This window comes from Dermacentor silvarum, unplaced genomic scaffold (assembly GCF_013339745.2).
Source record: "Dermacentor silvarum isolate Dsil-2018 unplaced genomic scaffold, BIME_Dsil_1.4 Seq475, whole genome shotgun sequence".
Lineage (NCBI taxonomy): Eukaryota > Metazoa > Arthropoda > Arachnida > Ixodida > Ixodidae > Dermacentor > Dermacentor silvarum.
In genome coordinates, this window is record NW_023606293.1 from 66 (window position 1) to 20,000 (window position 19,935).

Below are 19,935 nucleotides of genomic sequence, written 5' to 3' on the forward strand. Positions count from 1 at the left end.
TCCTAACCCAGATTGGTGGCTCACAGAATGGACTGTCGGAGCTAGTTGTTGGTGGTTGCATTCTCTCTTAGAAAGTTGATTATTTACATCCTTTTAATAACAAACATGTGTCTCTATTCACACAGGCTAAGATTTTGTGCATCATTGAGCTCCAAATCTTTATGTTAAGTTTCAAAGCATTATTTTTCAACTCAGTCGTGCATGTGCTTGCTGTTATGTGTTTTGAAACACTGCGCAGCATGACATGTAGTTTTTTGGAGGATCAATTTTTATACAGGGTGTCCCAACTATCATGCACCAAGGTTTTAAAATATGCAAATGTCACATAGGTGGACAGAGCCAAGGTAATGTTGTTTGCCGTCGCTTGAAGATACTCAGATTATTTTTTGCATTCTGCCTAATTACATAATTAGTCTTAATTAATTAATCAACCTCTCAAATATAACAGTTAGATGAAAAGTCTGAATGAGAAAATTGTAGAGCAACATGAAAAACTCCCAATACAGCTTTCTGTTGCTCAATAGTACGGGCTACATAAAAGTTTTTCCGAGCGTGAAAGAAGCCCCCGAATACACGCAAAATTGCTGTGCGACTGGCCTCTCAAGCTACTTAGCGTGTACTCGTAGGTTTCTTTCATGTTTGGAAAAACACTTTCATGTAGCACGTATTGAGCAACAGAAAGCTGTATCAGGAGTTTTTCACGTTGCTCTACAATTTCACGGTGCGTGATAGTTAGTACACCCTGTGCAGTGTCTCATTGGGCTCAATCGGAGCTTCTGCATGTTAGGACTAAGGACAGATACCATAATTGTAAGCCACCACTCTATAGCCAACCATTGTAGCAGGGGCAGCAGCATTGGTTATTTGAAATGATTAGATCCTCAAAGGCATTTGTGCACTTAATTTGCTGCTTCACTCCAGGTTGTATTGTCGAAAGTTTTTATCTTTATTGTTTCACTTGTCATTTATTATATTTTTGTGTCATGTGAGCAAGACAAATAGCTGGCCTTTCAGTGGCTACAATCATAAAGGCTGCTTGTTTTGAATGACAGGTGGAAGACCAGGAGCTGGCATTGGGTCTTGAGCCGGGGCAGCCCGTTCCTGTGATCCGGAAACGTGGTCGACCGCGGAAATATCCCATCGCTGAAGGGTAGGCTTACACACACTCTATAACTGTGTGGTGGCTGAGTGGCAAAGAGCCGCCACGTTTATTATGGGAGCCAGCCAGGCTGTGGCAGACGCAGTTGTGATAGCGGAACAGCTCAGATTGCCACCATCCAGTCACGTGCTTAGCGGTCCACTGAGGTGCTCCACTGTGTGCCCAGCCTACTTCCTCGTCATTGCAGTAAACAAAGCATTAGTAAGAGTAGTGTGTTATTAATTGGTTAGGAAGGTAAGGAATTTGATTTGTAATGAACATGTTATGACAGTAGGAGCATCGAAAGAAACAGGATCCAAACATAAATGGAGATACGAGACAAAATTACTTCATTGCAGGCCGATGCGAATGGGATTAGAAAGTCCATGGGAGAAAGGGTTTGGCTTAGGGGTGCACACAATTGGTCTTGCTTGGGAGAGCGGCTGCAAACGAAGTCTTGGTTGTGGTGGGATCACAAGTAGGTTGTGTAGGGATCACAATCTGATGTTCCAGAGCACAAGGAAGATGACAGTTGTGCAGTAGGCAGCTGGGGCGGTATTCTGTGAGAGTCTACCTAGTGGACTGTCCATTTTGGCTGTTGCTGATTGGCTGCTGCTTGACGTGCAGGAAGGATACTGGCTGGCACCTTCCTGCACATCAAGCAGCAGCCAATCAGCGACAGCCGAAATGAACAGTCCACTAGGTAGACTCTTACAGAATACCGCCCCTGTTGTGAGCTTGATGCGTGATGTTGATGTGATATCAACACAGGCCTTTTCATTTCATGGCACTCATAGAAAAGAGCATCGCTGTACATTGCAGTCGAGGATAAGCTCACAAAAAACAGGACTGGGCTTGCTCGGTGGATGCAACTGTAATACTCTCGTCAGAATGTTCGTCAGAGTTGGGAAGAAAAGCCCAGTGGCATGCTGGGATGCGTCTGAGACGTGTTGTGGTAGCATTTGACGAGGTGCATGCAAAAAGTTTGGAGGAATTGGTGCCAATGAAACAACGGCCAACCACAGGCTCATTGTCTGCAGTGGGCAAAACGCTTCTGGTGATGAGTTTGCAGGGGGCCTATGAGGCAGCACATTGAGGGACTGTGAGGCCAGTTTCTTTGATCTTGGAGATCAAAGACACTATAAGTTCATTACGAGGAAGGTCAGATGGCAAGGGTGGCGCGGCAACTCGACTGGCACAGCGAGGATGCGCGTGGCTGGTCTCGCCACGGTGTCCCTCTATGACCTTACTTGCGAAAGCATTCATGTAACTAGATGTAAAGGCACTGCCAGCTGCTGTGGAATTCTGAGGGTTTGTACCAAAGGAAATTGGGACGAGCGTTTGCCACAATGGTGGTAAGCAAGAATATGGGCGTATCATGATCATTGTAGATATAAAGCTGGCTTAGTGAGTGTGGACTTGACGGGACTGGCTGTGGGATGCAAGGTTGTTTGTTGCCAGATTGTGGCTCCTTTAATGTTGTCATAAGCAACGCAGTGCTCACCAGATAGTGAGGAGGACCCTCCATGAATCTTTTTACTGACCAGGTCAAGTACTGCCAACCTCTCCTCCTCACTTGCTCATCCGCACAACTTCTAAGTTTGGGTGGAAGTGACGCCATCTGCCACTGCTGTGCAGTAGAGGTGTGAGCAAGCAACAAACAGATGTTCGGGAACTGTAAATTCCAGAAGCGAACTACTGAAAGCAGAAACTCTGAAAGTGGAAATTGTGGTAGCGGAACTGATTTGATGAATCGGGGAACAGCAGTGCACATCAAAGGTTGTTGCTACTTAGCAAAAGCGGCAGTGGTGCATGGACGGAGGGGCTTTAAGGGACATGTGTGTATCTTTCGTGTGCAATAAAGATTCCCAGTTGAAAGTCAGCACGTTTTTTGTTATTGTCAAGAAGTCACACTATTATAACTTGGAGCTTTAAAAGATTTAAAAAGCAATGGTTTCAGTCTTATCCACGAATTTGTTCGAGCGAATATAGTTTATTGCTACCCATGCAGACCGATGTAATCTCTGGTGCCTTTAATGTTACACCAGATATTCAATACACTGTGACCCGAGGCATGCAAGCAATTGCTGCGACAACTTGACCACATTCAAGTAGACACTGTGCGTGCCGTACCGTGGTGCTGTTCAGCAACAACAGGCAACGATCATCGTGGCACGAGTAGCCGGTTGGACCCGACTCGCATGCGCCATGCGCACAGTTATCACGCGAGGAGAAAGTAGAAGACGGTTCGATGCCAGTATTAGAACGCGACTACCGGGCATACTTCACGACCGCAATGACTTTGAGTCGTGGGCCCTTGATAAATATTGTTGTTTTTAGCCTATGTTCCTCAACATCGTTAAAATATTGTGATTTGTTTTCAAAGGCCTCATTGCCCACTGTGTTTAAAACACAGCTAACTTGATTTCATTGCAGCTGCAAGCTGCCTTGCACCTGCATGCATTTTGCTCATTCAAGATGAAGGACCAGTGAGGGATATTAAGATTTGGCAACCACACAGGGCTGGCAGAGGATGTTCTGTTCTATACAGCCTGCAACACAAAGGTGGAAGAGTTACGTACACAGGTGGAGCAAAGCTCTCACAAGAGCTTGTTTATTGAATATTTAAAGGGGCCCTGAACCACCCCTCGGGCTTGGTGAAATAACATAGTCTGCGGGTAGCATACGCTGTTGTGAACATCTCAGCCAAGTTCTGCTGTCGTACGTGGTCCGTGGAGCTCGCAAGTGGAGCGCGAAGTCACCTTTTTCTCAAACGCTCTTTTCAACAGAAACCATGATCCTCACTCTTTTCTGTGTGCTTTATTTCATAATAAAGCACACTCCAATACACAGCTGCTATTGGTTGCTGCGGTCGGCTACACCGCGGCCGCCGCGGGGTGCCGCCACAAGTCCACTGGCTATGCGCACTGCGGCTCTCTGAGGACAGCCGCGTTTGGCTTACGTGGCGTAGGCACCAAATTTGAACTGCATGCCACGGTGATGTGTCGGACGTCACAGTGACGCCGTAGCCTTTGCAGTGCAAGACTTTGGAGGAGGAAGGGGAACACAACGGAGGCCGTGTTTGATTGCCAATAACTCCGCTTCTGCTGAACGCATTGAAGTACTTTTTGCGGCAAAGTGATTCTGAATTAGCCGATTTTCACTTCAAATGTCTTTCTCCACTTCGATAAAAAGTGGTTCAGGGCCCCTTTATTCACTCCATTAGATATTTTTGAGAACAGACTCCAAACTGCTAATTTGCTTTAGCCACCTAAGATAAATAATCAGAATCTTAATTATTGTAACTTCATTAAGTACACACATAACTGGGCAAATTACTTGTTCTCTAGGGGCTGTTAATGTTTACGCTCTAATGGTCGCAATAATGTCACAGTGATTTAGATTGCTCCAATTTTTAAAATTTAGTACAGCTAAAAAAGAGCACCCTACATATTTACTCAGTTTATCAGATGCTGAAAGCAAGATGTCATATTTGCTCTTATTTGCTTACTTGCCCAAGCTGAAATTGCGTCAACTAATGCACCTGCTCACTTGATCAGATGCAGTTTGGTTGGCACCCCCATAAACACTGACAGAAACAGACATAGTAAGGTTTCTTCTGTGCCTGGTAGAATTCCATAAGGTGGTGGAGAACATGGGAGCTGGCCTCAGCCTTATGCCAGTGTATCATCAAGTGGTATTGAGCGCCCTTGTTTCCTCACATGGAGCTTTGACAAGTCTGAACATCATGTGAGAAGCTGTGTGCCTGATTCCATTGCCAACCTCCTCTGCAGGCTTGACAACATGGATGATGGCCGCCGCCCTCTGAAGCAGGAAAAGATAACGGATTCGTTCAAGCAGAGAAAGCGTATTGACCGCTTCGAGGGCATGCCTGAGGAAGAAGTTGCCAAGCGGACCTTGCCCGACCATTTGGTGCCCAACCTGGACATTGTCATCGTATGTCTTTCCCTCTACTGTATAGCTGGCACAGGTTTCTGCTCAAAGTCTTAAGACTACTCAAAGAAAGCATGCCCAGTTAACCTTAATAATTTAAAGTCCTTGTATGAACAGAATATGACATTGCAAAAGGAATACCTGTGGCTGCTTGGGTCGGCTAAAATGCTTCTGTCAAGATTCATCACAAAGGACTACTACACTGAAGTAAGTAGTACAGCTAAGATGCATTAATGAAGAAAGCAGTCGCAATGCATTTTTGCTTGTGCTAATGATATAGTGGTTGCACTAAGACTGAAAATTGAAGGGATACTTAAAGGAATTATCAACTCGAGTGCAAGAGAAAAATCAGTGCCTGCAAAATGTCTTGTTTAGCTACGGGCTAACTGAACAATCTAAATGTGGGACAGGGTTGGTGGTACCACACTTAGAAGTGTGGTACTAGCTTGCTTGATTTAATCTGTCCCAATTACAACCGGTAAATTGTATAGTCACTATTGATTATAAAGAAAATTAATTACATTCTTTTTAATTGTCAAATAAAATTGAGCTTGGCCACTTTTATTGGATATAGAGGAGAGATAAAAGTTTAATGATGGAATAGGTTCGCATTAGAAGCTTGTATTTTGCTTCCTACTCCACAACTGGGGTAAAGGGTTAAGGATAGGAAGAGGGAGAAATGAGGTGATGATGCAAAACTTGATTGGAGATCGATGCACTTGACTGCGGTCGGAAGGGGGGCACATGCCCGGTGCCATTCCTGGTTACAAAGATGAGCTGTCACTTGTGCTCTGCATGTAGTAGTCGGCGACGTGAGTATAGTACTTGCAGGTTTACACCTTAGATGGGCAAAAGAAAGCAGTCACGGGACAAGTGCTTGCTTTCTTTTGTCCCATCTACGATGTGTGCTTGTTAAACTGGCAAGTTAAGAATCAACTAGCCCAGCAACAGATTCTATTTAGTTATATCTCTTTAGTGAAGTTGCTTTCATAGACTATTGCCGATGACCATGAGCAAGCGATTTCGAGTATTGTGGCTGTATCAAGTTTGCTGTACAGTTGAAGCCACTTATAGCAATATTCAAATGCCAAGAAAATTCTATTGTTATAACCGATAATTGTTGTGACTGGGTTGCATGAAAAGAAACAGGGGGACTGACATCAAAACAATTTACTTTGGCAGAAAGAAATACAGTTGAACCCAATTATAAACACTTATAACGATAGCTGTTTTAAGAATATGTCAGATATAACAATGAGCAGCCGATGCACTGTCAGCTTTTGTAGTGTTTTATGGTAAAAAAGTCGCAGTTTCGCCCGAAAGGCAAATCATCGATTGTGATAGCAAATTAGTAGACAGCTATGTGATGTAAGAATAGTAGTTTTATCGGCGTATAAACTTGGAAACATTTGCTTACTAAATTAATGGTGTCAGCGCGCACAGGCAAACATGAACACATCACACTCTATGATCACGGACACTTGCTGTCAAAACGCTGGCATGAGGAAGCACAGCAGCAGCAGCGAGCGAAGTGATCTTCATGCTGTCTATCGCTTCAACGCAAACTGAGCAATGAGAACACAGCACGCAAAAAGGTATGAGCCATCTGCAGGTCGCTTTCAAGATAAGGCGTGCGTGGCCACGCAAAGTACGCAGTTGATGCCGGAGTAGAACGCCGCACGTGTATACAGTAAAACCCCAGTGATATGATCATGGCTAGTACAAATTTCGGTGTGATACGAATTCATAACATTCCGCGGCCGAAATACATTGCTCATAATATGAAAAACATAGGCTGTTACAAATATGTCGCCGCGCTGCTGCGGATCATACGAACGCGTGGGCAACAGTGGCGGCGGTGGAGCCAGCGGAGCGATCGGCATAGACAAGCTGGCATAGCGGGATTTTGATGGGATCCATAGTCGCCAAGCAACTGGCTATGTCACGCGGCTGCGCAATCTCTCATTGGTCCCCACGTCGAGCGGACCGGACCACATCACAGCCTAGCTAGAGTGTACTAGAATATGGTTGAGTGGTTCGAACAGCGCTCTCCCTGAGGCGCTGAGTGTGAAAAATTGTGCGAGGGCACTGCAAGCGTACTGGATTGGGGCGGAGACGTGCTCCACAGCATATTCAAAGTACTTTGCTGCCAGCGCCGAGGCCGATTGCGCATAGTACGCTCTTAAAATAGTGCTTTAGTACTTCTACTGCAAATTTATGTTTACACCATTTTGCCACACATATATTTGAGGCATAGATTATACAACACGACGTCTAATTTTGCTGTCGTTGTCAAGCGCGTCGTCTGCTGGCAAGCGCGCGAACGCTGGTGGGCGCCCAGTTTTTCTCGCAGAACGTCTGTGCAGTACATTTTTTTAATGTTTTAGTTGTTTTGGTGCGCCCATGACTCTTGACGGCCGGTACCAAATGTAGTTTTAGCCAGGTGAACTGCTATTTTTAACAATGCCTTCTAAAAGTAACTGGTAATGAGCGTTGTAGCTGCAACATGAAGCTACGTAAGAAAATTTCATTATTGATATTGTGTTATTTTACGCTCGCTGCTTGTTGGTGGATATTGATCAGGGACATTGATCGAAGAAAACAGTACAGTGGAATCTCGATGATACGATCACGGCTAATACGAATTTCCGGATGATACGAATTTTTCTGAGGTCCCAGCCGAACCCCATTTCTTTGCAACATGCTAGAGAACGGTTGTTCCGAATAGATTTTTGACCTGCGTCGGTTGATACGAATAAACGCCGCCCCACCGATGGCCGCGAAAGAGAACAGCGCGCAGTCACGCGCGTTTTCCCTTTCTCGTTTGGTGCGGAGGCGCGGACGCGGTGCCGGACAGCGCGGAAGCCGCGACTGGGCGCGAAAAGTTTGAAGCGGTTGCGCTTTTGTTGCTTTTGTGCTTTTCCATTTGTCTCTTCACTCGCTGCGGCGGCCGCGCTTCCCCACATGCAGCAGCCGCAGCAAGCGAAGGTTCGTGCGGTCTATCGCTTCAACGGAAACTGAGCAGCGTAAGCACAGCGCATACAAAGGTCAGAGCCGTGTGGAGATCGCTTTCAAGATACGGTGCGCGCAGTAGCGCACCCAGGACTCTGCCAGGGGGGGGTTGACAGTTTGCCAATACCGTCTAAACAGCACTAATTTCGATTTCTTCACGGGGAATTGTCAAAAAAATGGGCTTTTTGCGAGTGTGCAGACAATTGCGCGTCTTACATCTTAGTTGCAGTACTCAAATGCGTAAGGAAAGAAAAGGGGTTAAACAAAAGGGGGGGTTTAGTCGGCCTCAGGGGGGGGGTTCCAACCCCCGAATCCCCCCCCGTCGGTGCGCCACTGGGTGCGCGTGACAACACCGACAGCCGGCACAGGCGCAAATTACAAGCACGCATTTGTTGGGAGAGTAGAAGCCCCCCCCCAAACTCCCTCCCTCCCGCACTACCTTCCCGCTTTGCTCCTTTCGCGTGGGGAGATTGCGTCGCCAGTTACCCTTGCGATCGGTTGCAAGATATGCATTTGGCGTCGCAGCACAGCGTCATCCCCCGCCCTCCCTCCCTCCCATACCCCCACGGCCTTTCGCACAACAGAAGTCGCGTTTGCTCTCCGCTGTGCATTCGCTGTCCGTGAAGGCGTGCATCCCCCGCTCACTTGCACTCGCACATACGGCGCACGGTGACGACTTTATCGCCCTTGGACTTGTGCTCCACGTCTCATGCTCCTCCTCCGCTTCGCCCTCATTGATCTCCTCTCCCATCGGTGGGCGTACCTCGTGCTCGCTACCGCCCTTGTCGGCGAGATTTTCCCGCGGAGGCCGCAATTTTGTCTCACGCGGCTGCACTGTAGGCGGTATGCGTATACATGGAGTTCTATGGGAGGGTAAACGGGAGTCGGAAAAGGCCGCGTTGTAGCCAGTTCTGCACTATAAATGGTTACGTTATAAGTGGTCTATACTGTAAATGCTTTTTACGTACGTGTGCCTGAGTGAGTTCACGTCTGACTCTTTAATTTAGCTAGTTTTAATTGTGTTTCGATGATACGAATTTCGGCTAATACGAATAGTGTTCGTGACCCCGAGAGATTCGTATCATCGAGATTCCACTGTATTAGAGTGAATAAACCAGGTTTGTTAACTGCATGGCACGCATTTCTAGGTAATTAAATCAAAGGATGCATAGACATATATTCACAATATATATGTAAGGGAAAGAATATCAAATATTCTAAATGCACTAATTGAAAAGGTGAGAACTCCTGACCGGAATAAGCGCACATGTTTGCAGTAACAAACACAGTTATTAGTGAATACTGCACATAAAACTCTCATTCGCAGGAATAATCTTCATAGCAGGCAAAAATAGCTCACACGTATATAAGGCAAAAACTCCTCACATGTGTATATATATATATATATATATATATATAATATGCAAGTGTTATTGATATACTGTACGACGCCGAATGGTCGTTTCCGTTCAAATGTAATGCGTACCAGCACTACTGAAGTCTCAAAGGTGAGTGACCGATTCAAGTGAGGACTGTTATTCTGAATGATTATGCTGCTGGAGAGTCGTGGCTGTTGCACACTTCCTGAGAGAATTAGCGCACTGGTGTTAATAAGTCCTGCTTAACAAGTTCCTAGCTGTCATTCAATATAAAGGCTGTAAATCTGCTAACTTGATTCAGGCAAAGAAAATTTTTTTGACAGTCTCACCATGTTTGCAAGCCATTAAAACTGGGTGCGGCATGTGGTACCACACTAATCTTCTTCAATGAACGCAGCAGATCTACACATATCTCTACTGTATGCGAACTATGCCGTTCCTTTAATTGCTTCATTATTGTCGTTATGATAGTGCACCGGATAACTGAAAGCAGCCGTTTATAATATACAAACTGATGAGTTGAGCGGATATACATTTGGGAACGACATTACATTTATGTAGGAAATAGGATAGTCGTAACATGTTTTTCTCGGAAATCAGACTCGAGAATAATTTATTTTGTTTACACCCCTAGAAAAAAGCTGCCACCTGCTTTTATTTTTAATTTAAACAAATTTTTTGGTTGTACGTGGCGAAACCACGATATGATTATGAGGCACCCGGTTTATTTTTCACCACCTGGGGTTCTTTAACGTGCATCTAAATAGAAGTGCACGAGTGTTTTTCCATTTCGTTGCCATCGAATTCCGCGACCTGGATTGAACCTAGGAGCTCCAGTTTAGCAGCGCAACGCTAGAGTGTACTAGATTGGGCGAGTGGGTCCAACGCAGGCTCCCCGCTGAGGCTTTTTTTATTGAAAAGTTGGTGGCGCCACCGTCACTTTCTCCCAAATGAGCAGCCTCGCGCGCCGGCCAGACGCTTGTCGCGTCGGAGACCCTACCGCAGTTGCATGGAGCTTTGACAGGCAGATACTCGGTGGCGGCAACACTGATATTATTCCCCCCGATCTATTGTAAATAAAATGGAAAAAGAGCGGCGGAAAGAATGCAAACGACCCAACAATGACGGTGCATCGAGCAGACGAGCTACTCGGCCCGCGAGCTCGCCTCAGCCAATGAGTGCTGCCGAAATAACCGGAGCCAACGTTTATTGGCCGGAGATTCAGAATAAGGTGACGGAAGCGCCGCCACAATTTCAACGTTTTTTGCTTCACCCTCGGCTTGCCAAGGCGTCCGCTGGACCCACTCCCCCATTCTAGTATACTCTAGCAATGCCGTATCCACTATATAGCCACAATTAGGCTACCATGCAGGCTTTCTTTTTTTTCTTTTTTTTCTGAAGTATCACTGGCAAAAAAATTCCACGTACGGTTTACGGCCAAATATTAGCATATAGATGAATAACTAAAACCGTTTTCGGCGCTCAAGGTCCGACTGCAATTAACGACCCGGTACCAATTGCTCCACATTCTGTTATGCGAGGAAGGCGGAAACTTGAATAAATGTTGCACTGCAGTTTACTCTATTTTTAATCTATAACAATGCTTCCCGTAAATCTGAGTACAAAGCGCCGGATGGGGCAGATATGCTTTACTTGTTTGAAGCGGCAAGCAGGAAGGTTACATATGTTTCTTCATCGTGTTTCGCAAGACCTACTGATGGAAAACTATACGTGCACCAAAACACACGAGTGATACATGCTGCTTGATGAACGAGAAAAATATTTGTTCTCCAAAGGGAACCGTACAATAACATAGTAGAATGAAAGCCAACACTGCAGCCGCAATGCACATGCAATCACCAAGCGGCATTAAAAAATAAAAAAAGAAAGAAGAGAAAGAAAGGAATACATGTCATATGCAATCATGAACTATTTGAGCAGTCTGAACGCAATACCAGCACGCGAAGTAGTACGAATGACCCTGCCGAGCAGTGTCGCGAGCAGTTTCCAACGGCGCAACCTTGATGCAGCCAATCCACTTCGATCGCAGCACTGCCACAGTATTTTTCGTCGTGGGCGCCTCACTGCAAAGCATGCGCCACCCCAGCCGCTCATCCCACTCAATCGTATTCTAGTACACTCTAGCCTAGCTGATGCTTTAACCTGCGAGAAAGACGACGAAGGTTTCTGCAGCAATGATGACCACGGTAGCAGCCACGACGGTCAAAATGCTCCCTGCACTTGACGTGCTGAGGCCTTCAGTGGCATGCGAAAACAATCTTGAGATTATGCGCGTGCACTTTTACGCCTTCCAGAAGGCGATCATTGATGATTTGGGCAAGAACAAAACGCACACAGATAGTTGATACACTTTTCAAGGGACCGCGAAAAAAGGAGAAAGAAAAAGAAGTCGCAGTTTCGCCCGAAAGGCGAGGCAACGATTGCGATAGCAAATTAGTAGACAGCTGTACGAAGTAAGGATAGTAGTTTTATTGGCTGCATAAACTTGTAAACCTTTGCTTACTAACCAAATTAACATGCACGGTGTCACGCGCGCAAATGTAAACACGAACTCATCTCGCTTGATGACCGCGGGAGTTCGCTGAGTAAGGAAACACAGCAGCAGCGGCTGTCTCTCGCTTCAACGTGAGCTAAACGTCGAAAGCACAGTGCATACTAAGGTATCCGGCACTAAGCGCACTTTGTCAACATCGCAAGTCGTTTTGAAGATGAGGCCCTTGCGGGTGCCCACTTTGCGCACGTCGCAGATGACTTTCAAGATACAGCCTTGTGATACGGCGCTGGCGCGGCTGCGCCATATCTGCATTGTGTCGGTCGCTTGTTGCAACGTACAAGCTGGCTGCACCGCTAAATGTACGTGACTGCCACATTCAAACGCAACGTAAGATGCAGGAAAATTACAGATTGGCGACGTATCAAGAGGAACCTAATACATGGAAGTAAATGTAAGATCTAGGTTGGGACCGCGAAAACCCAACGTAGCAGCCGGGAAAACGCAGCAGCGAGGAACGTATCAATGGGGTTCCACTATAGGAATTCCTTCTGCTATTTATAATTCATTAAAATTTATAAATAAATTCATTTTTTCTTGATCTTGTGTATGTTTTGATGATAAGAATTTGGGTGATACAAATATTTCACGCGACCCCACAAGATTCGTATCACCGAGGTTCTTCTGTACGAGACAAGGTGCCGTTCTTCATTTTGAACTTCACTTCTCTTCTCTCCTCCTTATGGAGAGATTGCGTTTAGTGGGCACTCCCGAGAGCAACGTGCCTACAAAGAGCAACAATGAGAACAAAGACGAGAATGAATGTGTGTGTGCCTTTCGTCGCGATCACCACCACTCAAGACAATAAAATGTGTTCGTACCTTTGATCAAACTTCTGTGTCCACTCTGTGTCATGTGCTAAACAGCTTCACTGGTCATTCACCTTGACAGAGTGGAATGGCTCACGTATATTTTATGTACCTATATTGCTACATTCTTGCTATGCAATGCTAGGAGACTCCCGAGCATGTGTAGCACCATATTTTCTTGCCCAAAATTAGTAAGTATTAAGTTTTGTGAAACATTTCCTGATATTCAATTCGATATTCGTTTTTTTTATTTGTTCCATTTGATATTTGATTTCTAATGTACTACTCGGTATTCGCACACCCCTAGTCATAGCAATTAAATCTGGCTACAGAGTTTGGTGCTGAAAGGAAAAGGAACGTGAAATCATGGAAATGAAAAAAAAAGAATACGAGCCATCACTCTTGCTGGGTCCGCCAGCTTTTCGCATGTCTCCCCTGGCTCACTTTCACCCCTTTAAAACACGAGTTGGCAGCAATGACGAACGTCCCTCGGAGAAGTCAAGTCATGTTTTGGAAGGGTGACGGGAAAGGCACGCGAGGCTGACAAGGCGGCAAAGGTGCGGCATGCAGGCGGCTGGTTGTGGTTTGCATTTTTTTTTTTTAGTGCGGTTAGCATTCTTTTCTCACTTTAGCCATTTTGAGCCCACCTAGCTATCTATCTATCTATCTAGCCTCATACGCTGACCCAGTCACCCAAGTTGTTTAGCTTGGGCCGCTAGGTACTTGCTTGTAGTCGTGATGCCATCGTGGTCATTGCATTGTCGTCATTGCAGCTTTGTCGTCCAACTCTCATCATGCCATCATCATACAGTCAGGCATTCGTTGACACACCGTTGCTGTGATACCAGCATGGTAGTTCCATCGTCCTCACTCCAGCATTGTCATTTGACTCTAGTCATGCCGTAGTTGTCACGCCATCTTCGTCATACAGGCTTCATGATACAGTCGTCATCATGCCACCATCGTCGTACACTCATTGCCATGTCATTCTCATAACATTGTCAATTGTGTCTTCGTCATACATTTGTTGTCATACCGTGGTTGTGATGCCGTTGCGGTTGTTTATCGTCATCATTATAACTTCATCATACAACTCTGTCATGTCGTTGTCGTCATACAATGGTTGTCATACCGTCATTGTCACGCTGCCATTTTACCACCGTCATTTCTTCAGTAATGTCATCCCATTGCCATTGTCGTCATACCGCCTTCGTCGTTCCATCGACTTCAGTTCTTCGTCATTCTGTTGTAATTATGCTAACGTCATTCGATTTTATTATGCCGCCTATGCCATGTGATCATTGTCATTGCATTGTCGTCTGACAGTTGCTATCATCCATCCATTGTCAATTGTAATCGTCATGCCGTCGTAGTCATGCCATCTTCGTCATTCTAGCTTTTAAAGAGACACTAAAGAGAAGCAGGAAGTTCAGCTGGAATAAAGAGGAATGCATGCAGTTTTTGTTGGGTGCAAAAATACGAGTTATTAGTGGAGAAATTCGTAAACAAAGACCAAAAATTTCTTCCTCAATTTCTCTCACCCCAGATTTGGCGCTGAAGCAGTGTCGTCACAGATTGCATTGCTCTCAGCGAATCGGAATGCGCCATGATACGTCACCGCTTTCGTAAACGGCCGAGGCGCTGGATGCATCATGGCTGCATGCATGGTCGCTGCGTTTGCGTTCGCCGCGATGGATACCGTTGCTGCCGCTGAACCTTGCAACGAAGAGCTCGCCAGGGAAGCAGGACTGCATTTCAGCGATATTCAGTGAAACGGAGCGCGAAATGATCCTCCGTGCTCGAGCGGTAGGTGTTTCCGCGTGCGATGGCGGTGAGCCGCCGGCCGTGCCGGCGGAATGCAGAGCTTTGTTTTCGTCGATGGAAGGCGAAGTCCGGTCCGCCAGGCGACGATGTTCCCGACAGACAGAACAAGCGTAGAAAGTTGCGCACGTACTCGGTATGGTTATTTCATGGCTTTATTTAATGACATTCAGCACTCACCAAGCCGCCAGTTTGCTGCTGCAGGGGCACCGGTCGGGGGTTTGATGAAGGCAGCATTGAGGGAACAGCTGCTTGAGAAAACCTTCAGTTTTTTGCTATTTCTCGCTTATTAAACATCTGTTTGCAGTAAGAATGGTATAGTTGTGATCGTGAAAGGATAATCTACCATTTAAGCTCAACTTCCGGTTTCTCTTTAGTGTCCCTTTAAATGCAAAGCATTTCTTGGGGAACATTTGCCACTTTGACAGTATCTATCTATCCAGCCGCCTACGTCTTGGCTTGCTCATGGTCGTTTCATTAACTTGGTAGGTACCAAAATTTGCATAGCATGACAACAGTGTATGACAAACATAAATGATTGATCATGACATGAATGTAATGACATGCGTGTCATGTAGGTCATGAAACATCTGCCTAAAATGACATTTACCCAGCGAAAAAAACATTAACACTAAAAAACCACTGAAATGGGTTCGGACGTGGGTGCTAAGAGAAGGAAACACTAAAGGATAGTGGTAGAAGCCATAGTCATGACCATGACTCAACAAAAATGACAATGAGTCAGCAAAATATCAACACTCAAGAACCACTAAAATGGGTTTGGACGTTGGTTCTAAGTGAAGGAAACACTAACGGATGGTGGTAGAAGCTGTAGTCATGAGCATAACTCGGGAAAATTGACGACGACTCAGCAAAAAAACATTACACTCAAAAACCACTGAAATGAGTTCGGACGTGGTACTAAGTGAAGGAAACACTAAAGGATGGTCGTTGAAGCCATAGTCATGAGCATGACTTGGCAAAAAAGACAATGACTCAGTGAAAAAAGATTAATGGAATGGGTTAAAACCTCCAAACCAATGGAATGGGGTCGGATGTGGCACTAAGTGAAGGAAAAGGTTAAAGTTTGACGGTCGAAGTCATAGCCTTGAGCATGACTAAGGCTTCGGCTGAAGGTCTCGTAGGCATAGCAAAAGGAACTCCTGAGGACTCATAGCATGAATGTCATCATATGCGTGTCAAAACAGCCGCCTCATGGTGGTGGTGGCGATGGTAATGTTGAAGCAGGCGGGGTTAGCCTGACACATAGCTGGCAATTGTTCTGCCTGATCCTCCTTTGAGTTGAGATCAGGGGTGTGTCACCAGGTGTCGCTGAGCCCTGTGTTTTGCAAAGGCTATCAGGAGTCGTTGCGCTCTCTTCTCAATTCTTCATAGGGTCTTACGTCTTGGTGCTCTCATGGTCGTTTCGTTAACTTGGTAAGCTCTCCGCAAGGCTGCTTCGCATAACATCGATTCCCACAGGGCATGGGATCTGCCGGCTTTTTTTTTGTCCAGTTGTTGTCATACCGTCACCGGCAAGCCATTGTCGTCATAGATTCCCATTGTCTTCATGTCGTCGTGATCAACCTGTCGTCATTATATCATCGTCGTCATTTAAAAATCGACACCTTGTTGTCACAATGCAGTAGTCGTCATACTGCCTTTGCTGTTTCGTTGACGTCATTCCATCGTGGTCACTTCGTTGGCATCATACAGCCACCAACATGCCGGTGCTCATGGGTCACCTTGGCAAGCGAGTGCTATAGCAAAGAGGGAGAATACTGCAGTCGTGATATTGCCGTTAGGTCATCGTTGTGATACCGCTTTTAGGCTGTCGGTGTGATACCGCTGTTGTGATTGGCTGTTTACCCTTGAAAACGGTCGCTCAAGGAGATAATGGTGAACGAGCGACGATCTTGTCTGAGCCACCCCGACCATGACGACTCGTGGCCGGCAGTTGGGCTCGGCCAGAAGGGCGCATTCCTTCATGTCACTCGTCATCTGCCCACACTTCCGTGCCGGAGGCGTCAATGTGCTTCCCTTTTCCCCTATTCGGGCCCAGTGATGTGCCTGTGCTTTGTATAAAGCTCTCTTCAAAGAGAAAGTGCTACCAACCTCCGGATTGGTGGGACATGGTGACATCCGTCTCCTGGTGCCGGATGGGGGAAGGCGATGGGAAAAAGAGAACGAAAGGGTTAAAAGAGGGGACAGACTCTTGGTGAAGATCGTCGACAGCTTGAACTTGAATGCGAACCTCTTATGTTCCGTATTTCTTGAGAAACTCATGTAAATAATGTAATATAAACTTGTGTGTAAACGTCTTGGGTGTTGGGCCCAGTCCCACGTTCCCTTACTCCGCCTGCAAAATGGATAACACAAATCGTCGGACCCCCGGTTGCAACACCGCTGTTAGGCCGTCGTTGTGATACCGCCGTTTGGCCGTCGTGGTCATGTCATTCCAGCTTCGTCATCCAGTTGTCTTCATAACGTCTTCATCACACCATCGTCATCATACACTTGTCATCTCATTGTCCTCATATCTTTGTCATCACGCTCTCGTCGTTATACCATCGTCATCGTATAATAATCGTCTTCTCATTATTGTCTTGCCATCGTCATACCGCTTTTGTTGTTCCATTGACGTAATTCCTTTTTTTTTTTTCATTCAATTGTTGCCATTGCGTCGGGGTCATACAGTTGTTTTCATGCCACTATGCTTATGGGCGACCATGACAAGCTAGTTCCATAACAAAGTGGGATGATGCCACAGTATGTCGCATATAGCCGAACCAACAGAAGTCTCAGAATGACCACTAGAGATGGTAATAAAAGTGACTTGAGACATACAGTGTGTTGCTACATTGCTTGAATGCTAGTCGCATTACCACTGGCAGTCATCATGAGATGAGTTCGGCTGTAATTTTCTTTTCTAGGATTTCGCCTTCCGTTTCCTTTCAGCACAGACACCCACCAGCCAAATTCAATGCCATAACCAGGTTTGTTTACTACAGAAAACGCACACAAGTTCACAGTACAAGGGCTTCTCATTGTTTTATAAGATTTACTGTTAACACCGTTATTGTTAGAATTGCCCCGCACAAATTTGACACTGAGTGCTGGTGTGCTAGGATCAAAAGTAGTGTGTAGCTCTTGTGGGATTGCGCATCACGCACTTCTCCATCTTTGCAGATTGGCATCAACCCTGGCCTTTTCGCTGCTTTCAAAGGTCACCATTATGCTGGTCCTGGGAACCATTTTTGTGAGTGCTTGCTTTAAGAACTTGATTCTTGCTTTTACTTGCAAGGTGCAAGGCAGAATTTCTTGAAGTGCCTTTCAGAGGACCTCAGAGGGGCAGGAAAATATTATCAGCCAAGTGTATATTGCTAAATATTATTAACGACGATGTTATCTGTAGCTTAGAGTGCAAAGTTAATCCGATGAAAATAATTGACTACAATGCCTGAAGATGCCAATACTTTTCTTTATCTTGTTGGGTTGCTACGTTCGGGTGGGAAGCAGACCCTGGCTTTGCAAACATGCCAACCCCACCCTGTGATCGCGTGCGCCAAAGTGGCATGAGCTGACCAAGCAACAGGATGATACGAAAGGGGCATTTAATGCTCATTACATACTAGCTAGCTGAAACACAAGCTCCTCAATAAGCCATGCTAAGGAACGAATGCAGTTTGACTTGCCACCTAGGGTTACCGAGCCAAACTCCGAGGTTATTCACGGGTGTGGTCCCATGACCCGAAGCATGTAGATGCAGTCATGCAAATTGCAGATATCAGTGCCATGCTCTGAAGTCAAATGGGAAGCCTTTTGTGGGTTAGTCTATCAAAACAAGTGAATGGGTACAAATGAGGGACAAGATTGCACTCAAGGCAAGAAATGGAACAGATATGGGCGCAGACTTGCATGAGTTTATTGGTAAAAAAAAAAAACTTATCTGGTATACAGCCAGAGTGTTAAGTTATTATCACGACGACAAAGATACAAGTGTACGTAAATGACAGCATGATTCACATACATGTTTTACATGTGGAGCATAAATAGGCATTCCCTGTCTGAGAGATTAAGGGAAGTGTGGCTAACACACCCCTCTTTCCTCCTCCTGATATTGAATGCCTCAATGATCCTACACCCTATGAATATTCTTTCTCTTGACAGGACTATTGCGTTCATGAAATCTGGCTTGCATCCTCAGTGTGAGGAGTGTACTGGCCACTGTAATCTCGATGTCCCCTAAAGAGACCTCGTGCTCTTGTAATCTGAGTAGAATAAATAGACAGTTTTAGTTTAGCGTTAGCGTAATAGCGGGGTTATGGGAAATAGCATTACTGTTCCTCAAACGAACTTTGCAGAAAGAGAGTTCTAGTATAGCGTGATAGCGTAGTTTACGTGCGGGATGCTATTCCATTACGCTTTGAATTTCGCATACATAGGGCACCGAAGTCTATGTGTGTGTGCGTCCGGAAAGTACGATAAGTAGTGCAATAGAAGCCAGGAGCGCGTTGTATTTTTACTTCACATGACCGTTGATCTGCAACGAAACAGACAAGCAGTACAAGCTGTCTACCATAGCCTCCGAAATCCTCCCATCTCGAAGGCCATATGCCGTCGTCGTGCCTATCTTCCGACTTTATCGACAGGTGGCGCTCACGTCTCGGAGAAAATTTCTTTCGTTAGGCTTAGGCGCGTTCGAAACGAGAAGCGATCTCGAAAACTCCGCTAAATTATCCATAAAAACATATTGTCGATCCTGCCTGAAGGTAAGTGAAAGCCATTTACGCAGTCATTTCCTACCAACGAAGGGAATTATTCAACAGCAACTCCAAATTCAGTTCGAAGTGGGCGGCCGGGACCGCCGCCATGTTTTACGTACACTACGTAAACACGCTAACACGGTAACGTTAACTCTGAGAAATAGCGTGCATACGGTAAACGGTATGGCTCGTTTAGCGTTTTGCGCATGCGCATTTCGATCCCGCTATTTCGGTACGCCCGCTATTCCGGTAACCACGTTAAACTAAAACTGTCTAATCTCCTACTTTCACTGATGTACGATTTCCCACATGTTAAAGGCAATTGATACACCAGTTCCGCTTCGCCTGGTGCAGTCAAAAGCAAGAGGTGGCAGACCACGTGAGCGTGTGCCATATTTCCTCTCCGTGCCACCTATTGATGCAGCACCTGCTGACGAAACCTTGTTGTTATTGTTGTTCACTTGTATGTCAAGCTTTGTGTGCC

At 45.8% G+C, this 19,935-nt stretch overlaps 1 protein-coding gene across 1 annotated transcript in view; it reads left to right on the plus strand.

The window, feature by feature from the left end:
• Window positions 1–1,052: 1,052 nt before the first annotated feature.
• The window catches only part of LOC119435131 (G/T mismatch-specific thymine DNA glycosylase-like), a gene marked incomplete at its 5' end in the record, with an annotated part of 41,756 nt that continues 22,873 nt past the window's right edge, over window positions 1,053–19,935 (plus strand). Inside the window, 3 exons of the mRNA XM_037702067.2 lie at window positions 1,053–1,150; window positions 4,933–5,095; window positions 17,875–17,944. Of these exons, the coding sequence (XP_037557995.2) occupies window positions 1,053–1,150; window positions 4,933–5,095; window positions 17,875–17,944 (331 nt within the window). The remainder of the gene's footprint in view (window positions 1,151–4,932; window positions 5,096–17,874; window positions 17,945–19,935) is intronic.